Here is a 26,390-nt window from a genome sequence, read left to right as displayed (position 1 = left end):
GGTGAGAGGGGGAGGAGCTAGTTTTGATTCAGGCTCAGGAGGAGGCTAAAGATATCCTCCACGGGCTGGCCCAGCTGGACCTGAAAAGGCGAAGCTAAGCCACCATCCAAAGTGCTTAGAGTGACAAAGACGCCGTTTACACGCCTGGGTCAAACACTACAAAGCTGGCGATGCAGGGAAAGGGGCGCGGCCAGGCTTCGTGGGAAAAGCCCTTTGTCCGCTTTCCACGCGCGCATACTCGTCAACAAAATAAACAACCGGAGGGGCGGGGCCTTTGGCCGGAAGTGACGCACGCACGGCCGGCGTCCGAGTTGTCATAGAGGCGGAGAGGAGGCTAGACGGGCGGCTGCGGGGGTCCCACTTCCGGCCATCTCCCTGGGCGACGCGCATTGTGCAGTCAGAAGTGGGCAGCAGCCGGCAGGTCTCCGGTGGTCGGGACCGCGGCGGCGGCCCCGCGGGCGGGATGTTCCGCGGTTTGAGCAGTTGGCTCGGCTTGCAGCAGCCGGTGGTGGACGGCCGCCCGGTCGAAGGAGACGGGCAGCCTGAGGGAGAAGCCCCACCGGCGCCGCGCCCCGAGGCTGTGGCGGAGTCGGCTGAGAGCGAGCTCCTTCACCAGGCCAAAGACCTCGGCGGTGAGTCGCCCGCGTCGGGGTGGGGGAGGAAGGTGTGTCTGTTGGTCGGTCCTCTCGGGACGGGAGAGCTTGGTGAGGACCTGGGCAAAGCCGGGGTTTCATCCCGCAGTCAAATCCCGAACCTGAAGTGGCTCGTGACAGCCACTGTACAAAGTGTAAACATGAGGAGCAGAGCCGCAGAAAGGCGGTGTGGCCTGAGGTCTTGAGGTTTGACAAGGAATCTTTTTTGTTCAGCTCGCCAACTTCCACTTCCACAGCCTCCCCCCCTCAAGGCGAGGCTGTTGGAGAGCTTGAGTAGGTTGAAAAAGTGACTTTTTGTCCTTAGGGCAGAATGTATTTTCGGGAGTTCATTGAGGAAGAGTTACTGAACTCCTTGGTCAGGCTGGTCTCCTTTTTAGGTGCCACGGGACCTTTTTCCTTAAGGCAGGAAAGTAGCTGCCAATTTTTGTCTGTGACGTTCAAGTTTCAGTACTAGGAGTTTTATGAACGCTATTTCCTTTCATCTGTTAAAAACCCCAGGGAGTTGGGAGACAAGCCTAGATTTCTCACCCTAAGGTATAGTCATAGTAAATGGTAGCAGCGGAATTTGCACCTAGATATAATTTCAAAGCCTGTGCTCTTTTCGAGTTTACTGTCTAGATGGGGAGGAGGGTAAAAGTAGGCTTGAAAGATAAACACATGCTCTAGTAATTCTGATTTTAGACTTCAGCGGGCTTAGTCAAAGAAAACGTCTTTGAGAAGGAAGACCCTAAAGCAGACAGCAGTAGGAGAGAACTCCAGCAAAGGTAGGTATTAAATTTAGCAAGCAGCCCTGGCTGGTTTGGCTAGAGCATCAGCCTGCGGACTGAAGGGTCCCGGATTCGATTCCGGTCAAGGGCACATGCCTGAGTTGCGGGCTCGATCCCTGGAGGGGCCGTGCAAGGAGGCAGCTGATCAATGACTCTCTCATCATTGATGTTTCTGTCTCTCTCTCCCTCTCTGAAATCAATAAAAATATATTCTTAAAAAAATTTAGCAAGCATTTAAAAAGAATCTAAATGGCAAGAGCCCTAGGGGAGGCTGGAGCCTGAGAGTGGAGAAACACATTTGAATAAGAAAGGCTCTAACATTAAAAAATTTTACTTCAAAGTGGAGGGGCAGGGAAAACAGACTTAACCTGAAATCATGGCAGTACATAATCTCAGTCCAAGGGCCCCAAACAGTGCACAAGAGATACAAACCTAAGTGCTGTCTATAAAATCACTAAAGAGGGAATAAATTTCCTGTGTAGAAAATTAGGAAGAGCTTAGAGTATTGGAGAGATATGAGAAGATGAATTTGAAAAGAGCAGAAAGGTTATGTTAGGTAGTTGGCATAGATAAAAGTTAGGAAAAGTAGGGTATGGGGATTTACCTGATTTCCTAGAACACAGAGAACCATTTTCATTTTTTAAAAATATATATATTTTATATTTCAGAGATGAAGGGAGAGAGAGAGATAGAAACATCAATGATGAGAATCATTGTGACCTCCTGGTTCATAGGTCAACACTTAACCAGTGAGCCACACTGGCTGGGCCATTTTCATTTATCTTAAAGTGTCAAAAGTGGCTTCTGGCACTAGCTGGTTTGGCTCAGTGGATAGAGCGTCAGCCTGGTTCGATACCAGTCAAGGGCACATGCCCAGGTTGTGCACTCCTCTCCTTCTCTGAAATCAATAAAAATATATATTTTTAAAAAGTGACTTCTGAAAACTTTGTGAGGGCTTTATTGAAACTTCATGTTTGTATTTAGTACTAAAGACCTCCGAATACTTTTTTTTCTTTTGAATACTTTTTAAATAAAGGTGTGTTCAATATGGATGTCTACTTTGTACTTCAATGCTGTGATCTCTTTTCTCACCAGACTCTCCTGATGTTCGGGGAAGCTAAGGTTAGATGGTAGTATCCCCCCACCCCCCACTTTCCATGCCCATATACCTTGTGAATTTAAAGTTTCCAAATAAATACAAGTTCTTTTAGCTCTAATATTTATGTAACTATTAAAAAGATGTAGAGGTTCTAGTTTATGCACAAATCTTTAGAAAGGCAAGAGAGATCATCAGATGTTTGTTATTTCTATGTATTGATCATAAGAGGTATGTTATCTTTAATTTTTTTGTTATTTTGTTTTGTTTTGTTTTTAATCCTCACCCAAGGATATTTTTTTCCCTTGCTTTTTCTTTTAGAGAGAGTAGAAGGGAGGGGGGTTGAGAGAGAAACATTGATGTGAGAGAGACACATTGATAGGTTGCCTCCCACAGGCACTCCAGCCGAGGCTGGGGATCAAACCTGCAACCCAGGTACATGCCCTTGACCAGGAATCGAATCCGTGACCCTTGAGTGCCTGGGCTGGTGCTCTAACCACTTAGAAACACTGGCCAGGGCAAGGTATGTTATCTTTAAAAAGACCCATCTATGTTTTTTTGTGTGTGTTATTTTTTAAATATGTTTTTTATTGATTTCAGAGAGGAAGGGAGAGAGAGCAAGAGAGAGAAACATTGATGAGAGAGACTCATTGATCCACTGCCTCTTGTCCACCCCACTACTGGAGATTGAGCCTGCAATCCAACATGTGCCCTGACCAGGAATCGAACCATGACCTCCTGGTTCAGGAGTCAATGCTCAACCACTGAGCTACACCACCTGGGCCCATCTATGTTTTGAAAACTGAAATTAAATATCTCACTTGGCTGACATGGCTCAGTGGTTAAACATCAACCTACGAACCAGTAAGTCATCATGGTTCGATTCCCAGTTAGACCACATGCCCAGGTTGGGGCTCGATCCCTGGTGGGGAAGCGTGCAGGAGGCGGCCAATCGATGATTCTCTCTCATCATTGATGTTTCCATCTCTCTCTCCCTCTCACTTCCTCTCTGAAATCAGTACAAATATTTAAAAAAAAAAAGATTGGACCCTAAATACTTCTGGTTCATGATGACCTATTTATAAATTTAGGCACCTCACTGGTTATGAGTAGTGGACACACAGGCCTACATTCCATTTTCTTGCCCAAAACCAAATCTTCCCGTTCTTGTCCCTCCGTCCTGATAAACTTAGGACCTCCTATGATAACCTGTTTCAGAGGAGGACAGTTTATAAGGAAACTAACTAAAGAATTTCTATCTTCCTGAAGGCCCATGCCCCAAAGTAACTTACAAATTGGTTGTGTGGTTTTGTTAAAGTCAACCAAATTAGAGCTTTATCTGCACTCTTTCTTTAAAATGAAAAGAAAATTAGTACCTAGCCGGTGTGCTTAGAGCGTTGGCCCACAGACTGAATGGTCTTGGGATTGATTCTGGTCAAGGGCAAGTACCTTGGTTGCAGGCTCGATCCCAGGCCCTGGGTTGGGACATGTGTGGGAGGCAACCAATCTATGTATCTCTCTCACATTGATGTTTCTCTCTCTGTGTCTCTTTCCCTCCTACTCTCTAAAAAAATAATCAATGGAAAAAATTATCCTCAGGTGAGGATTAACAAGAAAAAAGAAAAATGGTACCTCTGAGAGTATTAAATATCTGAGTTATTCACACAGTTTAAATAAGTGGGAGGTGGCCAAAGATGAGCATTGGCTTTTTCAAAACCTTCCTTAAGGCCAGTCAATGCCCATGGAGGAAAGGCTAGCTCCTGTTCCTTCTCATTTAAAAGTAGTATTTGCAGTGGAACTGTGTTAATTAGGTCACCCTCCTTTTTTCCTATATGGAAAGTGCAGCTAAGAGGACTCCAAAAGTTAGTCTGTACACAGGATAATACATGTCCACTTTCATAAGAAGTAAAATCCCTAATTCAGTTCTAATGACAAACAAAGATTTACCACAAGAAGGGCAGTGCAAATGGTCAAGAGCTTGGATCCCATTCTATCCTATATAATAAAAGGCTAGTATGCATATTGACCGAACAGCGAAACCACATGTCACTATGATGTGCACTGACCACTAGGGGGCAGACGCTCAACGCAGGAGCTGCCCCCTGGTGGTCAGTGCACTCACACAGGGGGAGCGCTGCTCAGCCAAAAGCCCTGAGCAGGGCTCATGGCTGGTGAGTGCAGCGGTGGTGGCGGGAGCCTCTCCCACCTCCACGACAGCGCTAAGGATGTCCACTTGTGGGCAGACATCCCTTTCGCAGTCTGGGGCTCTCGCAGTCTGGGACTCTTCGCTCCTTACCACCCGCCTGCAGCAGTGGTGAGAGCCACCACCGCTGCGCTCGCCAACCGTGAGCCCAGCTTCTGGCTGAGTGGCACTTCCCCTGTGGGAGCGCACTGACCACCAGGCGGCAGCTCCTGCATTGAGCATCTGCCCCCTGGTGGTCAGTGTGCCTCATAGTGACAGTTGTTCGCCTGTTCGGTCAATTTGCATATTAGGCTTTTATTATATAGGATCATTTGCAAATTGCAGAAAATCCAGCTCCAAATTATAGAAAGTCCCACAACAGAGGCTTAATGAGAAGACCTCGATTGCTTGTGTCCAGGGTCCCCAAAACCAGCCCCAGGCTTGAAGAGCACCCATCAAATTGGGGTTTCTTTGTCAAGGTGGAAGGAGATAGGCTATTGGCTAGGCAGTCAGTGGGGTAGATCTGCCTCTGTCATAATGGACAAATCACTTATCCTTTGTGAGTCTTGGCTTCCCTATCTGTAAACTGGACAGATTATATCTACTCTTCCCAGGATGGTTGTGAGACTAAAAATGACAATTAAAATGAAGATAAAATGACTACATTCAATGATCCTAATCTGCCCACTCCTTCCATAAGGTTTTGGAGGTGTGCTCACTCACAGATGTTTTACTTCCTTTTCTTCCTTGGCTCAGACCTTCTCTTGTGCCTAAGTTCCCAAAGTGGACATTGTACTCCTGTTACTTCCTGTTAACTTTTTTTAAAATATATTTTTATTTATTTCAGAGAAGGAGGGAGAGAGAGCTAGAAACTAGTTAATAAAAATTATCTCTTTGCAAAATTAATAAACCACTTCTTGCCGAAACCGGTTTGGCTCAGTGGATAGAGCATCGGCCTGCGGACTGAAAGGTCCCGGGTTCGATTCCGGTCAGGGGCATGTACCTGGGTTGCGGGCACATCCCCGGTGGGAGATGTGCGGGAGGCAGCTGATCGATGTTTCTCTCTCATCGATGTTTCTAACTTTCTATCTCTCTCCCTTCCTCTCTGTGAAAAATCAATAAAATATATTAAAAATAAATAAATAAACCACTTCTTGTCTTTATGAGCTTCTTACCTAAAAATCTCTTGTCATGCTCTACCACTTCCCTCTTTCTCTGACTTCAGAATCCAGTCCACTCTCTAATTACCCCTGGGAGACCTTCTTCCTCCTTTCTCTGAGTGCCTCTCTTTAATGAATACTAGTAATTGTGCTCCTGTGGTTGTCTATAAGTTTTTTGTTTGTTTAGAAATAGACATTCCTTGAGGGCAATAACTGCTTTCTCTGTGTTCAGTATGTATAGTGTACTTCACCCATGGAGTCATTAAAATCTGAGAATTAAGATTATTATGCTAAAATACCAGTTTTTAAAAATATATATTTTTATTGATTTCAGCAAGGAAGGAAGAGGGAGAGAGAGGTAGAAACATCAATGATGAAAGAGAATCATTGATCAGCTGCCTCCTGCACGCCCCTACTGAGGATCGAGCCTGCAACCTGGGCATGTGCCCTGATAGGAATCGAACCATTAGCTCTTGGTTCATAGGTTGACGCTCAACTGCTGAGCCACACTAGCTGGGTAACAAGACAATTTCAAACAGTTGCTGGGGGAGAACTGGGGAGTTTGCTAAGGGTCTTTGAAAGAGATGAATTAAAGGTCCAGGGTGGATGGCCAGTCCACCAAGAAAGTGGGGTACTGGCAGTGCTTCTCATTTTTTGTGTCCAGTCCTAATTAACAAGGAACATGCCCTATGGCTTAAGATTCTTACAAGAACTCTTTAAGGGAGAAATTATAAATACAGTAACCATTGTACTGGAATGGAGCATAGACTCTTTTTTTTATTCTTTATAGGCTATCTAATTAACTTTGCGACTGCTGCTACAAAAAAGATAACTGAATCAGTTGCTGAAACAGCACAATCGATAAAGAAATCAGTAGAAGAAGGAAAAATAGATGACATCATCGATAAGGTACATTTAAATATCTTTGATAGTAGAAATTTATGAAATGCATTAACTAATATCGTCCCTTTTTCTTATGAATTTTATTAACCCAAGTAGGATATCATATTCTTCTTAAAAAATATGTTTTTATTGATTTTAGAGATAGAACATCGATGAGAGAAATACTGCCAGCTGCCTCCTGCATGCCCCCTTTTGGGGATCGAGCCTACAACTTGGGCCTGTGCCCTGACTGGGGATCAAACTAGCGACCTCTTGGTGCATGGGTCAATATTCAACCACTGAGCCACACCGGCCAGGCTAGGATATCATATTCTGATAAAAATATTAATAGTTGAGATTCTTGGATTTTTTCTCTTTTTATGTAACAAGTAGCTATGATATAAATGATGTGATTTAAGTAACCTTGATTTTTATGTTGTCTAAGGTATGTTGATACTTTCGAGTAATACTAAACTTTTCATATTATGAGTTTAATTTTCAACTATAACACTTCATAATATATTTATGCTTTTCATGATTTGTTTAATTTTTTAAAGTCTTAGCCCATTAGTGACAGTCCTTTTAAGACTCTAATGGGTTGAGTTTGTTCATTTTTTCCAGTGGTGGATTTTATTTATGTTGGTAATTATTTGAACTGAGGAGGTCATCAGTTAAACTTTAGATAGCTTGTTATTTAGATACTTTTGTTGTATGTACTATTTGTTAGAGTGATTTGACCTATCTTATTTTTTTGAATAATACAGAAGTTCAGTTTTTAACTCATTTTTGCATTTGAAAAGATAATTTATCATAAAAGGAGGTTGTATACTTGAAATTCAAAAATGTTGACAATTCCTTCTTATAGATAGGGTGAACTATCACTTTTTTAGCATTTTCATTTGGAGAAAATGAATAAAATATCTCAAATAGACTTCACAAATCTAGTTTGAATGTAGTTCTTTCCTAATAATAAAATTTTCAAGGTAATTTGACTCTTTATGTATTTTTTAACAGACCATTATAGGAGATTTTCAGAAGGAACAGAAAAAATTTGTTGAGGAGCAGCATACCAAAAAATCAGGTATAGTATAGGTTTGTTGTACGCGACTTACTTACCTGCCAAATTTTATTGAGCACTTATTACATGCCAGACATTTGGAAATAATCTCAATATACAGAAAAGTTGCAACAATAAAACTAATACAGAAAATAACCGTATACCTTCTATCCAGATTGTTAGTTTTCCAGCTTTAGGAAATTTAACATTGATATAATACTCACATTCAAATTTTGTCATTAACCCAGTAAAATCCTTTATACATTTTCCCCCTCAACATAGCATCCAGTCCAGGGATTGCATTTTTTGTCACATCTCTTAGTCTCCCTTAATCTGGAACATCTCCACAGCCTTTCTTTCTCTTTTATGACATTAGTGGTTTTGAAGAATACCCCTCCTTTCTTATTATTAAATAGACCATTTCTCATTTGAGTTTTGTATGATATTTTCTTGTGACTAGATTATAATTAGATGCAGATTATGTGTTTTTGGCCAGAATACTGCATAGATAATGTGTCTTTCTCAAGATAGCACATTTGGAGACCCACAATGGCCATGTCTCTGTCGATGGTGATGTTGATTTTGGTCACCTGGTCAAGGTGTTGCCCAATTTCTTCATTGTATAATTCAAGTAATTTTTTTTTACCAAATACATATATGCATAAGATTGATGCATTAAGTCTGGGAATTATGCCCTAGCCGGTTTGACTCAGTGGATAGAGCATCGGCCCTCGGACTGGAAGGGTTCCGGGTTCGATTCCAATCAAGGGCATATATCTCAGTTGCAGCTTCGCCAGCCCTCATCGGGGTGCATGCAGGAGGCAACCAGTCGATGTTTTTCTCTCACATCAGTGTTTCTCTCTGTCTCTCCCAGTCCCTTCCACTCTCTCTAAAAATCAATGGGAAAATATCCTCAGGTGAGGATTAACAAACAAAAAAAAGAAGTCTGGAAATTATGATGAATGGTCATATTTGGAACTCATTAGTAATTTGCTAAAATGGTTGTATGGAAACGCTTATTTTTTCAAACCACGATTGCAGAGTAACCCTTGTAACCTGTTTGTTTGTTTTTTTCCTTTTCTTTTTGGCTGTTAAAAACCTTTCAGAAGCAGCAGTGCCTCCATGGGTTGATAGTAATGATGAAGAAACAATTCAACAACAGATTTTGGCCTTATCAGCTGTAAGTATCTTGTGATATTCTGTGTAGAAGTACTTTCTTCATATCACAATTTTATCTTTAGCAGATGTTTTTCTTCTATACAATTTTTAAAATCTTTTAAGTTGTTAGGGATGTACATATCAACTTTCACTACTTTTTTCACTAACTTTTCTTATAATTTTTATTTATTGATTTTAGAGAGAAAGAAAAAGGGGGTAGAAAGAAAGAGAGAGAGAGATTTGTTGTCTCACTTATTTATGCATTCATTGGTTGATTCTTATATGTGTGCCCTGATCAGGGATCGAACCTGCAGCCTTGTTGTTTCGGGATGATGCTCTAACCAACTGAGCTACCCAGCCCGGGCTTTTTTCATTAACTTTTCATTTGTTTCTCCATGAGTTATTTTTTCTTAATGGAATAGAATAGCCTATTGCAAAGAAATTTTTTTTCAGCCTTAAAAGAATTCTTGTTATTAAGATGGATAATCTTTTGAAATATGCTATCATACAAAGTTTCTAGACAGCATTCTCATTCTTCTGAATGAAGAGATTATATTCTAAGTTTCTTTTTAACTACTATATGTATTTGAAACTGAAATTGAAAGAAATAAAATTCCATATGCTAGCCCACAAAATTGGGATTTCAGAGTGAACATAGCATTACTAGTTAACAGTTGTGTAGACCTGATAGTTTCAGAAATCACTTTCAGCCCTAGCTGTTTTGAATCAGTGCATAGAGTGTCGGCCTGTGGACTGAAGGGTCCCGGGTTCGATTCCAGTCAAGGGCAAATGCCCGAGTTGCAGGCTTCATCCCCAGTGTGGGGTGTGCCAGTCAATGATTCTCTCTCATCATTGATGTTTCTATCTCTCTCTCCCTCTCCCTTTCCCTTCCTCTTTGAAATCAATAAAAATATATTTAAAAAAAGAAAGAAAGAAACATCAGTGATGAGAGAGAATCATTAATTCGCAACCTGGGCATGTGTTCTGACCAGGAATTGAACCAGGACCTCCTGGTTCATGGGTTGACGCTCAGCCACTGAGCTGTAACCAGCAGGGCTCAAGCTTTGTTTTTACCTCACTTTTCTTTTTAACTAGTCATAAATGGAACCTCAGTCTAGACAACAAATAAACTGGGCTTTGCCTCTCTTCCATTGCCCTCCCCTAGGCCATTTTAAGGTTTTTCTTTCCATTAGTAAACCTTTTAAAAACCTGAGCATCCATTATGAGTTCAGTGGGAACACCATGTATTGCTTACCATGTTACAGCCAAATTTGACACTGACGTTACACACCTGCTTATCCCTGAAAGGAATGGGAACAGTGAGTCATTATCATTTGAGGGCAAAAATCATATACTCACCAGTCAACTCTCCCAGCTCCTTTGACCCTCCCCCCCAAACCTGTTCCTCTCCTTATCTTCTCCATCTCAGAATACGACTCCAGTTATTCACAAACCTAGGGGTCTTCTTTGAGGCATACTTCCCCTCCCCACTGCCCCCTGCTCCCAGTCCTTTCAGTGCTTTGTTCAGAATATAGCTTTAGTTCACTTCTCTGCCGTCACCACTGTGGTCCTGGTGCCATCATCTCCTACCCAAGGCATCCCAACTATTGTCCCCTCCTTGCACCTTTCCAGTACAAGCTTCCTTCAGCAGCCAGAGGGGTCCACTTATTGCATGAATCACTTGGTGTCGCTTCCCTACATAGACCCTTGTAATGGCATCTCACCTCTCATAGATTAAGATCTAAACTCCCTCTGCAGCTTCTAAGGCCCTGAGCTTTACACATAAGCCTCTCCTCCCTCACGTCCCACTGCGTTGATTGCCAGCACTCTAGCCACGGTTTCTTTCCATTGGACAACCAGGCCCATTAAGAGGCTGCTATAGAAATCTTGGTGAAACTTTGGGGGCAGTTTCAGGCTTAGAAATGTTTACATTGGAAGGTAAAATAACTAAAATCCATTTAGGCTCAGGTTCTTGCTTTATTAATGAGGAATTCTCAAAAAACAAAAATATTTTAAAAATCCAGCATGAGCAAGATGAGATGAAACTGGTGCGTTTAGTAGTAACATAAACTGTTTAGATCTTTCTAGAGGAAAGTTTGGGCAGTATGTATCAAAATAATCCTACTCTTGGACCAGAAATCCCACTTCTAGGAATTTAGTTTAAAGAGGTCACTTTAGATGAGAATCTTTATCAGAAAAGATTAGAAACAATGTGTTGACTACCAAAATGGGCCTGGTTGAGTAAATTATGGCTCATTCCGTGTAGACATAGCTGTTTTGGAGATGGGAAGATGTTCGTGACTCAGAGGGTAAAGGGGAAACAAGTGATCCACAGCATGCAGCATGTCTTTCTATTTCGGTCAAATTATAATTGTGCAGATACTGTATGTATGCAGAGAGACATGGCCAAGAGGGTGTTCATGGGTTGTCCATGGATGGTGGGAGTTTTGACTCTATGCTTTTCTTTCATGTTTTGAATTTTTTAAAAACAGGTATGTATCATATTTACAAACAAAAGAGGTATTTCTTAAAACAAGAAATAGAGTAGAAACAGTCCATCTTAATGGTTTGAGTAGTTCCCAATACCAGCTTTTTTTTTATTGTTACTAGAGGCCCAGTGCACGAAATTCATGAACTCGGGGGGGTTGGGTCCCTCAGTCCGGCCTGCACCCTCTCACAGTCTGGGAGCCCTCAGGATGTCTGACTGACGGCCTAGGCCCGCTCCCCACTGGCAGTTGGACATCACTGTGGAGGCGGGAGAGGCTCCCGCCATCGCTGCTGAGCTTGCCAGCCATGAGCCTGGCTTCTGGCTGAGCAGCACTCCCCCTGTGGGAGTGCACTGACCACCAAGGGGGTAGCTCCTGCATTGAGTGTCTGCCCCCTGGTGGTCAGTACATATCATAGCAACCATTCATTCTGCCCTTTGGTCGATTCGCATATTAGCCTTTTATTATATAGGACTAGAAGCCCAGTGCACGAAATGCGTGAACTGGGGGATATGTCCCCTCGCCCAGCCTGCACCCTCTCCAATCTGGGACACCTCAGGCCTAAACGGGCAGTCAACATCCCTCTCACAATCCGGAACTGCTTGCTCCTAACCATTCGCCTGCCTGCCTACCTGATTGCCCCTAACCGCTTCTGCCTGAAAGCCTGATCACCCCCTAACCGCTTCCCTGCCAGCCTGATTAACACCTAACTGCTCTCCTGCCAGCCTGATCACCCCCAAACACCCTCCTCTGCTGGCCAAGTTGGTTCTGATTGGTCAGTTTCTATGCCAGTCAGCGTCAAAAGCTCTGCCTCCTAGGCAGCCATTGGCTCCTCACACTTCACCCAGATTTGGTTCTGATTGGTTGGTTTCTATGCCAGTCAGCGTCTCTGGGCCTATCAACGGGGCCTGATCAGAAAGGCAGGGCTGATCAGCAGCCCAGGTGGAGGCCTGAAGAGAAATGGAGGCGTGGTTGCTGGAGAGAAAGAGAGAGGCAAGTGCTGATCAACAGCTGCCACAGAGGCTACGGATCAGACCCTGCTTCTCTCTTCAGGCCTCTCTCCGGGCCTGATTCACAGCCCCCTCAGCAGTCAGTGCTGGGTCACCATGGCAACCCAGCACAGACTGCAGGACTGACTTCTGGTTAGTCGAGCCTCTGGTTGTGACGGACCCAGGGTTTTTATATATTAGGATTATTATTATTTTAATATATCTTCATTGATTTCAGAGAGGAAGGGAAAGGGAGAGATAGAAACATCAGTGATGAGAGAGAATCATTGATCAGTTGCCTCCTGTACATCTCCCACTGGGGATCAATCTGCAACCTGGACATGTGCCCTGACTGGGAATCGAACCGGGATATCCTGGTTTATAGGTCAATGTTCAACCACTGAGCCATGCTGACTGGGCTCCAGCAGCAGTTTTTTGCCTTAGTTATTAATGCTCAGTCTATAGGAAAGGGGGAGATTTGGAGACATCACTTTATACACTAATCAGCAGGGTCATGGGCCATGTCAGAGGAATTCCAAGCCACCCTCATTCCCTAGGAAATGTGCCCTATCCAGGGAAGCTTTGCCTTTGTATTTTTCCTTTCGTTTCCTTCTTGGCTAATGAGAAGTGGCTAACTAAAGAGAGACATGAATGTCACAGCTCTTCCAGGTTGGATGTAGTGGCCCGGGTGCATTGGAGAGTCACAGTAATATCCTGTTGGAGTTCCATGTTATGTGCTGACTGTGGGTCACAGGCCATATGAGGCTCTTCTGTGAAGGAGGTGCTTTCTTTAATACAGTCTTGGGTTAAATTTCTTTTTAATGAGACTCCAATTTTAATACACTCATGACAAAATGTTTGTATGACATTTTATTTTGTCAGTGTGTTGACTGTACCTCTTAATGGATTGTGGATTCTCTAACCTTTAGTTTAAGGCGTCTAAACCTGAGTGCAGCAGCATGAAGAATTCACTTAAAGTTGTTATTTGTCAGATATTTTTAAAAGGAGATTGATATCTGGCAAGGCAAGGGAGAGTTGAGGGGAGCCTGTTATTCACTACTAGAGGCCCGATGCATGAAATTCGTGCAAGGGGCTCGGCCCTCGCAGCCCCGGCTGCTGCCACCCTCTGCAGGGCATCAATCCTGGAGCCCCCCGCCCCAATCTATCGTCCCACAGAGGGTGGCAGCAGCCAGGGCTGCAAGGGCGGAGGCAGCCGGGGCCGAGGCAGCCCCAGCTGCCTCCTATCTCCAGCGGCCCCACCTCCCGCCCACTGGTCGTTCTGGAAGGTGTTCCACTGTTTGGTCTAATTAGCATATTAACTCTTTATTATATAGGATCCTCCTGTCCACTGCAAGCATCCTAGCACCACACCTTTTCCATTGGAAACTTACAGGAGGCAGTTTGCAGGAGTGAGCAGCTGAGAGGGTTATATGAGAAAGGTGGAGGCTCTGCATAAGTTCATAGTGGCAGGATCTCTATATCTTACTGTCCCTGTAGAGTTGTCACACCTGTGACAGTGTTCATCACGTAGAGTAAAGTCCTAGATTAAAGTGGACAGAGCTTGCGAGATGCATAGCAGCCCATTGGGGTTGTACTGGATTGGGAGGAATACTCCACCCCGGAAGGGGAGGCCTGGAGTCCTGACCCTGCCACTCGCTATAGCACATACCCAACCTTAGACAAGCCATTTTGCTTCCCTGATCCATTTTCCTCATCTGTAAAGTGAGGATGAAAGTGCTCACTTCACAGTGCTGTGACAAAGAAGCCAGAATGTCGACTATGGGCCCAGGCCCTAACACTATGGCTGAGCGAAGACTTGTTGACTGAAGCAACAATAACAGGCCTTTTTCCAGCCTGGCCATGCTCTGTGAAGAAGCTGCACTATGTCTCTCTGTCACCATCACATTCCTGGGCCCTGACTGACCTGTGAAGCTTTGCAGACATTTGTCAGGCAGAGCCTAGGCCTTGGCCTTCTATAGAGAGGTGTGAGACGAATGCAGGGTCTATACACACTTGAGAAGTGAATTGCATGGTGGGTTTTGCTTTTCTTTTTAACCCTTTGCGGTCGTTTGTCTACTCTCAGCCACCAGAGCTTTTTTACTGTTCCGGTCGTATGTCTGCTCTCAGCCACCACAGCAAGGAACCGTACGAATCTTAACTCCATTCATGTATCAGTTCATAATTTCTCGGAAAGCTCTTAAGTGTCTAAGCCACCTTGTCACGAACCAAAACATTGCCCCGACAAATCGGAGATATCGAAACAATATAAACAAACGCAGTCGTTCCACACTCGCCAGTCACCTTTTGAGAATGAAGAAATCGACAAGCTTTGGAGATACTTCACAGAATTTCAAATAAAGCTTTACAAATTACGTTTAACTGTAATTAGGCATTCTTGCTTGTTAAGATATTTCAAAATAATACTCCAAAATGGCAAAAAGAAAGTTACCGAAAGAAGTGTACTGCAAATCTGAAAGTAACGATGAGTTTTATTTTGGCACCTTGAATACTGACTCTGACGTACAAAGTGATAACGTTTGTAGTGATTCTAATAGTAGTGACGTAGTTCCAAAAAAGAATTAATAAATCTTGTTTATCCTTCATAATCTTGCATGTTATGTATCACTGCTCTTTCAATGGAAATTAATTCCGACCAGTACGACACCCATGTCCAAATTAACGACTGCAAAGGGTTAATGTTTTTATTTTTATACGGGAAGGGAGAGGGAGAGAGAAATAGAAACATCAATGATTAGAGAGAATCATTGATTGGCTGCTTCCTGCACACCCCAGGGGATAGAGACTGCAACCTGACTATATGCCCTGACTGGGAATCAAACCGTGACCTCCTGGTTCATAGGTCAACCACTGAGCCACGCCAGCCAGACTTGCTTTTCTGATCTGACCATCATGGTTAGCTGATTTCAATTTTGGGTTAGAATGTTTCTAAGATTATCTACACTATTTTTCACATACCTAACAGTGCCCACTAAAACAAACGAGTTCATATGACTTCAAACTATATAATTTTAACTAATTGCATAATTGAATTTCCTCAAGGCTCTCCAGTTGAGACTTAAAAATATATGAAAGGATCGGTCTTTCTCTGCTCTCTCTGAAGTGGACAGGTTAACAATAGCTCAGTGGACTCTGCAGTGAAGTCTTTAGGAGAATTCAGTATTCATTAAATCAGTGATGCATTGGTACATATTAATTGTGTGTTGTGGTTTTTCCCCTTTTCATCAAAGGACAAGAGGAACTTCCTTCGTGATCCTCCAATTGGCGTGCAGTTTCATTTTGACTTTGATCAGATGTATCCTGTTGCCCTGGTCATGCTCCAAGAGGATGAACTGCTGAGCAGGATGAGATTCGCCCTTGTTCCTAAACTGTAAGCACTGTGTTTGCGAGCCTGAGTGGCACTGCTCACAAAACGTGTATTTGCGTTTTCTTTCTTTTTTAAAAAATATATTTTTATTGATTTCAGAGAGGAAAGGAAAGGGAGAGAAAGATAGAAACATGAATGATGAGAGAAAATCATTGATAGGCTGCCTCTTGTATGTCCCCTACTGGGGATCGAGCCCACAACCTGATCATGTGCCCTGACCGGGAATCGAACCGAGACCTCCTGGTTCATAGGTTGATGCTCAACCACCTGAGCCACGCTGACTGGGCTGTATTTGGGTTTTCTAATGGCCTCGGTGATGTGCACAGTATCAGGGAAGAATTATGGAATGGGGGCCAGGAAAGTCTCAGACTCTTTTCATAAAAATGGGCTCTATGGCCCTTCAGCACCATACACACACACACACACACACACACACACACACACACACACACTCTCTCTCTCTCTCTCTCTCTCTCTCTCTCTCTCTCTCTCTCTCTCTTTCTCTCACACACACCCACACACACACACACACACAGGGTGCCATAGAATCAAAATGAAGAGTGGACTTTTAGGAAATTTGGGGTGGGGCTGAGATGTGCTGTTTCCTCCCTGCTTCAAAGGTAGAGTGCGTTTAAGTTAACATCTGTGAGGCCCATCAGGACCAGCTGCTGCCTTCCCTGCACTCTGCTCTGCTCCCAGGCCACAGTGTTCTTGTCCTCTTTCCCACCTGAGGCTTTTCCTCTGCCCAAAGGCACTGTCCCCTTGGCAGACGGCTCTCCTAGACACTAGAGCAAAGTGAGCCTGGAGCAAGTTACTGTTGCGGTGGGGGATGGAGGGAAAGCAAAGGTGAGAGACATAAGTAAAATCAGAGTGTCTAGGAAAAATTAAAGGGAAGCTATCCTAAAACTTCCAGGAAATCTCCACCAATGAAGCAAAGAAAAAAAAATGCCTTTATTATTCTGTGAGCAACAAACCAAACTGAGTTGGGGGTCTCAGACAGTTCGCTCATATGATTGCAAAGACAGACAGAAACTCCCAATTGGAGAGGGCTCCCCTGAGGGCTCCCAGATTGGAGAGGGTGCAGGTCTGGCTGAGGGACCCCCACAACCCCCCAGTGCACGAATGTCGTGCACCAGGCCTCTAGTTGAGTAATATAATTCTACTTTCCTACTGCTAATTCTGCTAGGGATGCTTTTAGAAATTAGGGTTGATTTTATAAGTCTTTATCAGTTAGAAATGCTTACTGAAGTATTTATAGATGAAAGGATCTGATATCTGTCATTGCCTTAAAATGTTCCAACCTCCTCCCAAAGAAAAGTGTTGTGTGCAGGGGAAGAAGCATAGATGAAACATGACTTGCAAAATGGTGGCATTTCTTTTATTTTTTTAAATATATTTTTATTGATTTCAGAGAGGAAGAGAGAGAGAGAGAAACGTCAGTGATGAGAGAGAATAATCAATTGGCTGCCTCCTGCACGCCCTCTACTGGGGATCGAGCTTACAACCCAGGCGTGTGCCCTTGATGGGTATTGAACCCGGGACCCTTCAGTCCACAAGCCAATGTTCTATCCACAGAGCCAAACCAGCCAGGGCAATGGTAGTATTTCTTAAAGTTAGGTCCCGGGTACGTGGCGTTCTTTTTTCTAGTCTCTCCACTTTGGTTGAAATTTCCATAATAAAACAAAACAAAAATGAGCCATCACACATAAATAAGGCGCTTTCCTTCTGACATGCAGAAATGCAACTTTGATCATTTGAGACACTTTTTCTGAGCAGAAGCCATCACTAAGCAGGAACAATTTAGAAGAGAAAACATATTCTCTGTATTGCAAAATGCTTTTTAGTTTATTAGCACTTCCCTATGATGGCAGTGCTGGCAAGAGACAGGGCCTTGTTGGTACGTCAGAGGCACCCTCTGAGGCCTTTACTCTGGTGACGGTAGGGAAATCACAATCCTTTCCTGGGACATAGACTTGTACGTATGCCCATTGTTCCTAGAGGCTGTTCACAGCATACTAATGCCTTAAAATAGTCCTTGGAGCATAAGTGATCAAATAAATGTTTGGGATGGATTTTTATTGTAAGGCTTCTTAGAACCTTTACTATGTCATCTGCATTGTGACTCCCATCAGAGGGTAACCAAATATTTCTGCGGTGTGCCTGTGACTGCTTCTTACATCAAGTGGGAGAGGACTGCCCTAGCTGGTTTGGCCCAGTGGATAGAGCATCAGCCTGTGGACCAAAGGGTCCCAGGTTCGATTCCGCTCAAGGGCACATGCCCAGGGTTGCAGGCTCGATCCCCTGTAGGGGGAGTGCAGGAGGCAGCCAATCAGTGGTTCTCTCGCATCATTGATGTTTCTTTCTCTCCCTCTCCCTTCTCTGAAATCAATAAAAATATATTTTTTAAAAAAGAGGGAGGACTCTAGGAAAAGAAAATAATCCAGATGTTTGTGTGTGTTTGTTTGTTTTAAATATATTTTTATTGATTTTAGAGAGGAAGGGGAAGTGGGGAGGGGGGAGAGAAATATCGATGTGAGAGAGGAAAACATTGATCAGCTACCTCCTACACACCTCCCTACTGGGGATCAAGCCCCCAACCCAGGCATGTGCCCCAACCAGGAATCGAACTGGTGACCCCTTGGTGCATAGGACGATGCACAGCTAACTGAGCCACATTGGCCAGGGCCAGATATTTGTTTTTATTAAGAGAGCAAACATTGCCAATGATCCACTGTAGATAGTACACTGTTCATTTTGGACATTTCATAGAGTTCAGAATTAAAAGTGACCTTGAGCACTAGCTGGGTGTTCAATCATTAGAGCATCGACCTGTGGACTGAAGGGTCTCGGGTTCAATTGCCATCAAGGGCATATATCTTGGTCATAAGCTTGACCCCTGGCCCCCCGGTCGGGGCGAGTGTGGGAGGCAACCAGTCAATGTGTCTCTCACATTGATGTTTCTTTCTTTGTCTCTCCCCCTCCCTTACATTATCTCTAAAGAATCAATGGAAAAAATAAGCTCTGGTGAGGATTAACAACAACAAAAAGTGACCTTGAAAATATTCAGGCCACTCACTACCTCATGGGAAAGTTAATCTCACTTTTGTATGGCTGTGATGTTTTGATTTAAGGCCCCTGAATTTACTCGGGTAAACGCCCTAGGTTCTGCATTTGTTCCCCAGGTGTCTATGTACCCCTCACCTTCCCAGTGATTACCTTCTGAAAGCAAGTTTTCCAAAGTGGATATGGTGTGTTGTCTGATTGCAGAAGAGCACACTCTAGTGAATCTTGCGTGCTTTTTAATGCAGCCTAAGATTTCATTAGCTCTTCCAGCAGCTGTAGCATACTGATATTTCTAGGCTAAACTTGTAGTCAGCTGTAAGTCCTTACTAACTGCTGTTAAACCAAGTCTCTCTCCTGCCAAATTACTTCCAAGAGGTGCTATAAGAAAAAGAGACTTCTGAGGCCACATGAGTTTGGGAAATGCTTCTTGGCACTTGATGAGAACTGAGCAACTAAGAGGTCATTATAGCTGTGACCACCTGTGTTGACTTATCCACCCCTTAACCTGCCCCCCAGCACCTAGCATGGGGCCTAATGCATGTGCGCTCAGTATATGTTGGTGGGATTAATGAAAGAAAAGGTGGCTGTATCTAGCATCATGTCAGCTTGTTACCTGGCCTAGTTTGTGGAAATAATCTTTCATTTTGCCTGTGGCACTTTAAAAGCTAGCTTCCTGGCCCAGTTTGGCCATTTACAGACATGATCACCCTGTGTTCTGATATCCTTTCTAAGGCCATTTACAGACATGATCACCCTGTGTTCTGATATCCTTTCTAAGGCAAGCCCTGTCCTCATTCACAAGCCTGGTCCTCAGTGTTTTCTTAGTTCTCACTAATTTTCTTCTTTCCAAATTTTTCTGTCATACTTTCTTCCTTGATTTTCCCCCATTCTAAGAACCTTCTAATAAAGCAGGAGGTAAACTCTTGTCATTTTTACTAGCAAAGCATTTTTAGAACATAAAACAAACAACTCCTCCAGGCAAAACAAAAAAAACAAGAACACAAAACACCACACATATCCCACAAGTCACCAAAGCTGTTCCTTGGCTGTCCTTGGTTTGGGGTGGGGGGGAGGGATACATTCTGTGTTTTTGTTGAGTCTTTTGTTTAAAAGATGTTTTTATTTAATTGCTCTGAGGTGAGCATAGTCATCAATGTTTATCTTGAAACAATCAGCAAATTTATAGAAAGGTGAGAAGTACAGTCTAAAGAACTTTTTCTTTGTCATTTTTCTGAATCATTCTGATGCTCCATCATTCATGATTACTTTAGTGTGTATTTTCTACAAACAAGGATTTTTCTGCATAACCACTATGTAACCACCCAAATCAGGAAATGTCACGTCCGGGTTTTTACTCTCTTAATTCTCAGACCCTATTCTGGTTTTACCATATGTCCCAATAATATCTTTTTTAGCGAAAGGATCCAGTTCAAATTCACATGTTGCATTATCAACCATTCCCACCTCAATGCTGACTCCTACAGATTGCTAGTTATTTGCAAGCTACCAAACATTTCCTTTCATAAGGAACAACACCCACAATCTTTTCTTTTCACTCCTTGGAAGCTCTTATTTTTCAGTAAACAGCAAATAATTGGTGGGGTCCTGGCTCTGTTTCCAGTCTCCCAGGTGATCATGCTGCTTTCACAGCAGCACCCAGTCTTCTTTTGCTGAAGGCAATTTGGTATCATTAAAATATCTAAAAATTTTCTTTTACCCTGTTATTCAGCTTTCATTTCGAAAGCAAATAAGCCCAGCTGCGGTGGCTCAGTGGTTGAGCATCAACCTATGAACCAGGAGGTCATGGTTCAATTCCTGGCCAGGGCACATGCTCAAGTTTCGGGCTCGATCCCCAGTAGGGGGCATGTAGGAAGCAGCCAATCATTGATTCTCTCTCATCATTCATGTTTCTATCTCTCTCTCCCTTTCCCTTCCTCTCTGAAATCAATAAAAATATATTAACAAACAAAAAAAGCAAATAAGAACTTCTTGGAGCCTTTCTTGGATTTGCAAATGCCCCTAAAAATCATATGCTCCAATGTCCATGCAACATATAACTCCTGCATGCATCTGTGTGCCTGCATGCTCAAATGTGTTGTTGTTTGTCTTTAAAAGCGTGAAGGAAGAAGTGTTTTGGAGGAACTACTTTTACCGTGTGTCCCTGATTAAGCAGTCAGCCCAGCTCACTGCTCTGGCCGCCCAGCAGCAGGCTGCCGGAAAAGAGAAGAGCCATGGCAGAGATGATGCGTTGCCACTGACAGGTATATACAGAGAACTCGCTGTGAAAAGGAGAGTTACTTTTAAAATATTCTTAATGTAGAGACCCTCATGAGCTTGTCATCTTGTATGTACCAGAAATGTCATCATTATCTAAAGGAAAACTCTTCTTTCCAGAAGATAACGCTCTCTCTGACCCAACTCACAAGTCTTCACCAAGCTTTCCTTTACTTTGCTATCTTTTTCTTTCTTCAGGTTTGGTTTTGTTCTGTTTTTAAATACGTTTGTATTAATTTCAGAGAGAGGAAGGGAGAGGGAGAGAGAGAGAAACATCAATGAAGAGAGAGAATCATTGATTGGCTGCCTCCTGCACACCCTGTACTGGAGATCAAGACCAAAACCCAGGCATGTGCCTTGACCAGGAATTGAACCAGTGAACCAGTGACTTCTTGGTTCAAGGGTCAATGCTCAACCACTGACCCACACCAGCTAGGCTATTTTGTTATATTTTTAACATTTCATGACTATCTGCATTGTATAGGTACTATTTACAACTGGAGACTTTTCCATTCATGGAATTTTAAATAATTATGCATACTGGTGTGTCCTAAGGGTCGGGTTGTTCAGACCACTTATGTAATGACATTGCTCTGCACAGTGAAAATTGGCATTTTATATGTAGATGTGTATATGAATCCAAGTGCCTATCATTCGTTTGTATTTCCTTTTATTAAATTTTTTGGAAAATGCAATTTTACCAAATACTGCCCTTGTAACAAAAAGGGCGTAAGACAGGGCTCATTAAAGACTGTATTATCTAGTAAGGTTTATAAGATAGCAAAATGTAGCCATGAGAAAAGGAGAAGCTGTAATTGAGCATTGCACTTTACTTTGAACTTTCCAGCATTTGTGACAAGATGAAAACTTGGTAAATAACTTAATTCTCGTTATCCTAAAAGAATATTCTTTGATGGATTTTGCTAACACTGAAGTAAAAAAATTTATTTCCTGCTGACAGTCTTGTATAAGGGGCATCGAATATGATGACATGTTTAAGAAATCCCCAAAAGGAAGAGGTTGAGATGGTTTCACCTGGCTATTTCTTATAATAATGTAAAAAGTGAAAACATAACATTAAAAGTTCATTTCTGTAAAGTATCTAGTGTAATTAAACTTGTTGACTTTTTAGTTGTCATTATTATGTGTATTTAGAATTGAATCAAGCAATTATTGTCTCTTTTATTCTCACTTCTTAGAGGCAGTACGGCCCAAAACACCACCTGTCGTAATCAAATCTCAGCTTAAAACTCAAGAGGTAATACAGTTTTACATTGTACCTAGTAGTTGATGCCTGGAAATGAAGTCACTGTGTTAACTATCTGAGATACCATTTCAAATGACTTATGAATACAGGTCTTATCTGAAGAAGAGGGGTCCAGTACTTGTATAGTTAAGGACCTACAGCTCAGACTCGAGGCGATTCCCTGGCATAAATCATTCTAGGTGTGCTCATCGGGGATTGGACAGAATGATTGGAGTGATCCAAACTGTGAATGAATACAATAGATTCAGGTTGTAACTTGTTTCATTACCAATGAACTGTGGAGGTTAGAAGGTTGGAGAGCAGTGATTATTGGATTAGCAGAGGGAGGAAACGAAAATGATGTTGTATTAAACTGTGAGATGACCATGAACAAGAAGTCTAGCCTATAAAGGTTGCTTAGAAAACTGTTTCCAGAGCTTATTTGTTGCATTTCAGGATGAAGAGGAGATCTCTACCAGCCCAGGCGTTTCTGAGTTTGTCAGTGACGCCTTCGATGCCTGTAACTTAGATCAAGAGGATCTGAGGAAGGAAATGGAACAACTGGTGCTTGACAAAAAGCAGGAGGAGACAACCGTATTAGAAGGTACAAAACAAAATAACTGTTCTGTTCCCCAATTCGGATGTTTATTGTAGGTCGTTATTATGAAGCAGGTGTACAAAAATATGCTATAACTTTTGCATTAGAATTGTTTCTCTGTTCACTAGAAGGATTCTAGCACGCATGACCAGATCTCACGCCCCTGTGCTCTAAACATGCACAGAAGCATAGAGAGGAGAAACTGAGGCCCAGTGATGCATCCCAGGCCTCTCAGCCCAAGGACAAGTGGCCAGGATTAGAGAAGAAAGCAAGTACTCCTTTCATGTGGAGACGTTGCCCTCTGGCGCTCTGCTTTAAAAGCAGGCATCCTCCTTAGGTTTATGCTTGTATCTAGAAGCTTCTTTTACCAGCTGCTGTGTGCCACAAAAGCATTGCTTCTGGGAAGAAGCAGGCTGCCTCTAAAATACTAAAGTAATTTGGAAAAAAAGTGCAAGCAGGGGGTTGCTTTCTTTGACATATCAGGACAAATTACTGGCTTTCTACTAGATAAAAAGCAAAGGCTGCCTGTCAGTGTGGCTCAGTGGTTGAGTGATGACCCATGCACCAAGAGGCTGCCAGTTTGATTCCTGGTCAGGGCACATGCCTGGGTTGTGAGCTAGATCCCCAATGGGGGTGTACAGGAGGCAGCCTATCGATGTTTCCCTTTTCATCAGTGTTTATCTCTCTCCCTCTCCCTTCCTCTCTCTGTAAAAATCAACTAAAAATCTTAAAAAAAAAAAAAAAGGCCTGAGCTCATCATTAGATGAAGAGTGTTTCTTAAAGCCTTCTGAGACTTACAATTTACCGAGTTGGCTATAGGTTGTGCAGAAAACACCGGTCAGAAAACTGGCCCGCCTCCCAAAGGCTAGCTCCTGGCTGTTCCAGAGAGCTGTTCTTTCTCTGAATCCCTGCCCTACTTGTAATTTGGGCCACTTAATGTTCTTTTCTATAGTAGTTGCCTTGGCTCTCCAGCTAAATTGTAGGTTCCTCAAGGGCCGTTACACCTTGTCCGGCTGTCCCCTACAGTACCTAACATGGAGCCTGGCCCCCAGTAAGCAATTAGTAAACATTGCTGGGATTGATTGGTTGTTACGCAATACACTTATTTTCCCTTGAGGTCACTGCTGCAAAAAAATTAAAACATTTGGTTATTATTTTCTCTATAGCTCTTAAGTTTGCTTATTTTTAAAAGCTTTAGTTTTTAAATAGCTGGTTTATTTTGTTTTCTCACCATTTTATAACACTGTACTGCAGATGCTTTGTTCTTTGCATACGTACACACACAGGTATATTGAGTGTTCAAGTGGAAAGTTGCAGCTCTAAACCTCAACATGGAAGACAAGTGTGAGAGCTCAGATGGAGCCCACATGAGGGGCCAGGCTTCAGCAAGAGACCGCCTGACTTCTTGTCACTTTGAGGCAGGAGTGAGGAACCTTTTTTCTGCCAAGGGCCATTTGGATATTTATAACATCGTTCACTTAAAATAATTCTCTTTATAAATTTATGTTGTTATGAAAAAAGCTCCTAGATTTATTGAATTTCGAGTCCTACCATCGGTTGCCTTGGCAGGGCCAGACAAAATGATTTTGTGGGCCTTATGTACCCCACCCCTGTTCTAGGGAGACTACTGCTAAAGTGGTTAAGCACAGGCTGTGGAACCTACAGATCTGGTTCCCTATGTATGTCTCGCTGTCAAGCTGTGTGATCTTGGGCAAGTCCCTTAACCTCTCTCAGCCTCCATTTCCCCATCTGTAAAATGTACACAACAGTGGTATCTAGTCAATGGATTATTCTAAGGAAGAAAAAAAGTGATAGGTAGAGAATGGTTGGTGCAGTGCCTAACTTAGTAAGTGCTCAAGAAATGTTCGCTGTCTTTGCTATCATTATCATCATTGTTAATGGTAAAAATTAATTTGCAACCAAATATTAATTATCAATTATCCAGTTAAATTGAAGGAAAAGCAGAGGTCTAGGTAAAGCAAAATAATACCCCAAATCTACTGACAACATCTGATACCTTTGGGTCTACAATTAACCAATTTATCTTTCAATCATTTCTCTTGGTTACTGTTAAAATTTGCTCAATTTTTCTGAGCACACGTGGTGAGGAAGCCTAAGATAATCAAAATGATCATGGCTAGGACTTACACGGGTAAGTATAGTTGAATTGTTGAAGCCAGCATGATAAATTCAGAGAGAATCTTTTCCTTCTCATCTGTTTCTTTTAGATGATTCTACAGATTGGGAAAAGGAACTACAGCAGGAACTTCAAGAATATGAAGTGGTGACAGAATCAGAGAAACGAGATGAAAACTGGGATAAGGAAATAGAGAAATTGCTGCAGGAAGAAAATTAACTGTTTACTTAAATAAGAATCCTTAACATTCTGTAACTGACATTAAATTCTAGCTGGTAACCCTCGTTGAATCAAAAGGCACAAAGAGTATAACTTTATGAAACTCAAAATTATTCTTTTTTCACATTGAAACTTGCCTCTTTAAAAAATATATAGAACAGTTATTCTAATCATTAAAAAGGGATGCTTTATGTAATATTCCTTTAATATAAATCTAGTTAGAGATGATGTTCTTATGGTCAATATTGATATCTTAGCCACAGAAACACAAGTAAAATTTTAGAATTTTGTTTCTGTGAGATCACAAATCTTCAACTGTCGTTTTCTAAACATTTGTACTTCTTGTTGCACTTTTGTTGATACACTTATGTTAAAGTATTTAATGGATTGATAACTATCAAAATTACCAAATAGTACCAAAGAACTTAAGAGGAAGCACTTTTGGAACTGTTTTCTTGGTAAGTATTTTCTACAATTCCATCTGGAGGCCAAAAGATAAAATAATCCTGTTGATTTTAAAGGTATAAACATCACGAGATTTGCCCTGGCCGGTGTGGTTCATTTGGTTGGGCATTGTCCAGTTAACCAAAAGGTTGTCACTTTGATTCCTGGTCAGGGCACATGCATGGGTTTCTCAGGCTTCCATCCCCAATAGGGGGTGTGCAAGAAGCAGCTGATCAATGTTTCTCTTTCACATTGATGTTTCCCTCTGTCTCCCTCTCCCTCCCTCTGTCTTCAAAAGTCAGTAAAAAATCTTTTTCTTTCTTTTTTAAATCACACAATTTGACGAGAAGCACTGTGCAGAAATATTTTTTTCTCTGGGGCCTTTTCTTTCTCATTTCTTTTTAACTATACCACATATAATAATACTGTTTTTCTAAATTTCTCATCATGGCTTTTATAAAAAGCAGGGCCTCTCATTTTTTTTTGTATTAATGACCATCAAAAGCCTGATCACCTTAAAGTCTCTTGTTCTTGTTTAAATTGTCACCACATAGAAATAACTTTGTCTTAATTAAACTGTCAGTCCTCATAAAA

At 42.4% G+C, this 26,390-nt stretch overlaps 1 protein-coding gene across 2 annotated transcripts; it reads left to right on the top strand.

The window, feature by feature from the left end:
- Window positions 1-302: 302 nt before the first annotated feature.
- On the top strand, window positions 303-26,390 carry SYAP1 (synapse associated protein 1). Of its 2 annotated transcripts, XM_036304789.1 has the most exons (9): window positions 304-632; window positions 6,649-6,767; window positions 7,755-7,821; window positions 8,904-8,977; window positions 15,679-15,818; window positions 20,994-21,139; window positions 22,352-22,410; window positions 22,855-23,002; window positions 25,225-26,390. In XM_036304789.1, exons 1-9 carry the CDS (start codon window positions 464-466, stop codon window positions 25,350-25,352), a joined length of 1,050 nt encoding a protein of 349 aa, XP_036160682.1. In that variant the 5' UTR covers window positions 304-463; the 3' UTR covers window positions 25,353-26,390. The 2 variants fall into 2 exon arrangements, with proteins under 2 accessions (XP_036160683.1, XP_036160682.1); XM_036304790.1 differs by lacking the exons at window positions 22,855-23,002; window positions 25,225-26,390 and adding an exon at window positions 22,509-22,766 and having other exon boundaries at window positions 303-632.

The sequence above is a fragment of the Myotis myotis genome, unplaced genomic scaffold (genome assembly GCF_014108235.1).
Source record: "Myotis myotis isolate mMyoMyo1 unplaced genomic scaffold, mMyoMyo1.p scaffold_m19_p_4, whole genome shotgun sequence".
NCBI classification, from domain to species: Eukaryota; Metazoa; Chordata; class Mammalia; order Chiroptera; family Vespertilionidae; genus Myotis; species Myotis myotis.
The sequence above is the reverse complement of the archived record's forward strand: the minus strand, read 5'-3'. Positions and strand labels throughout refer to the sequence as shown.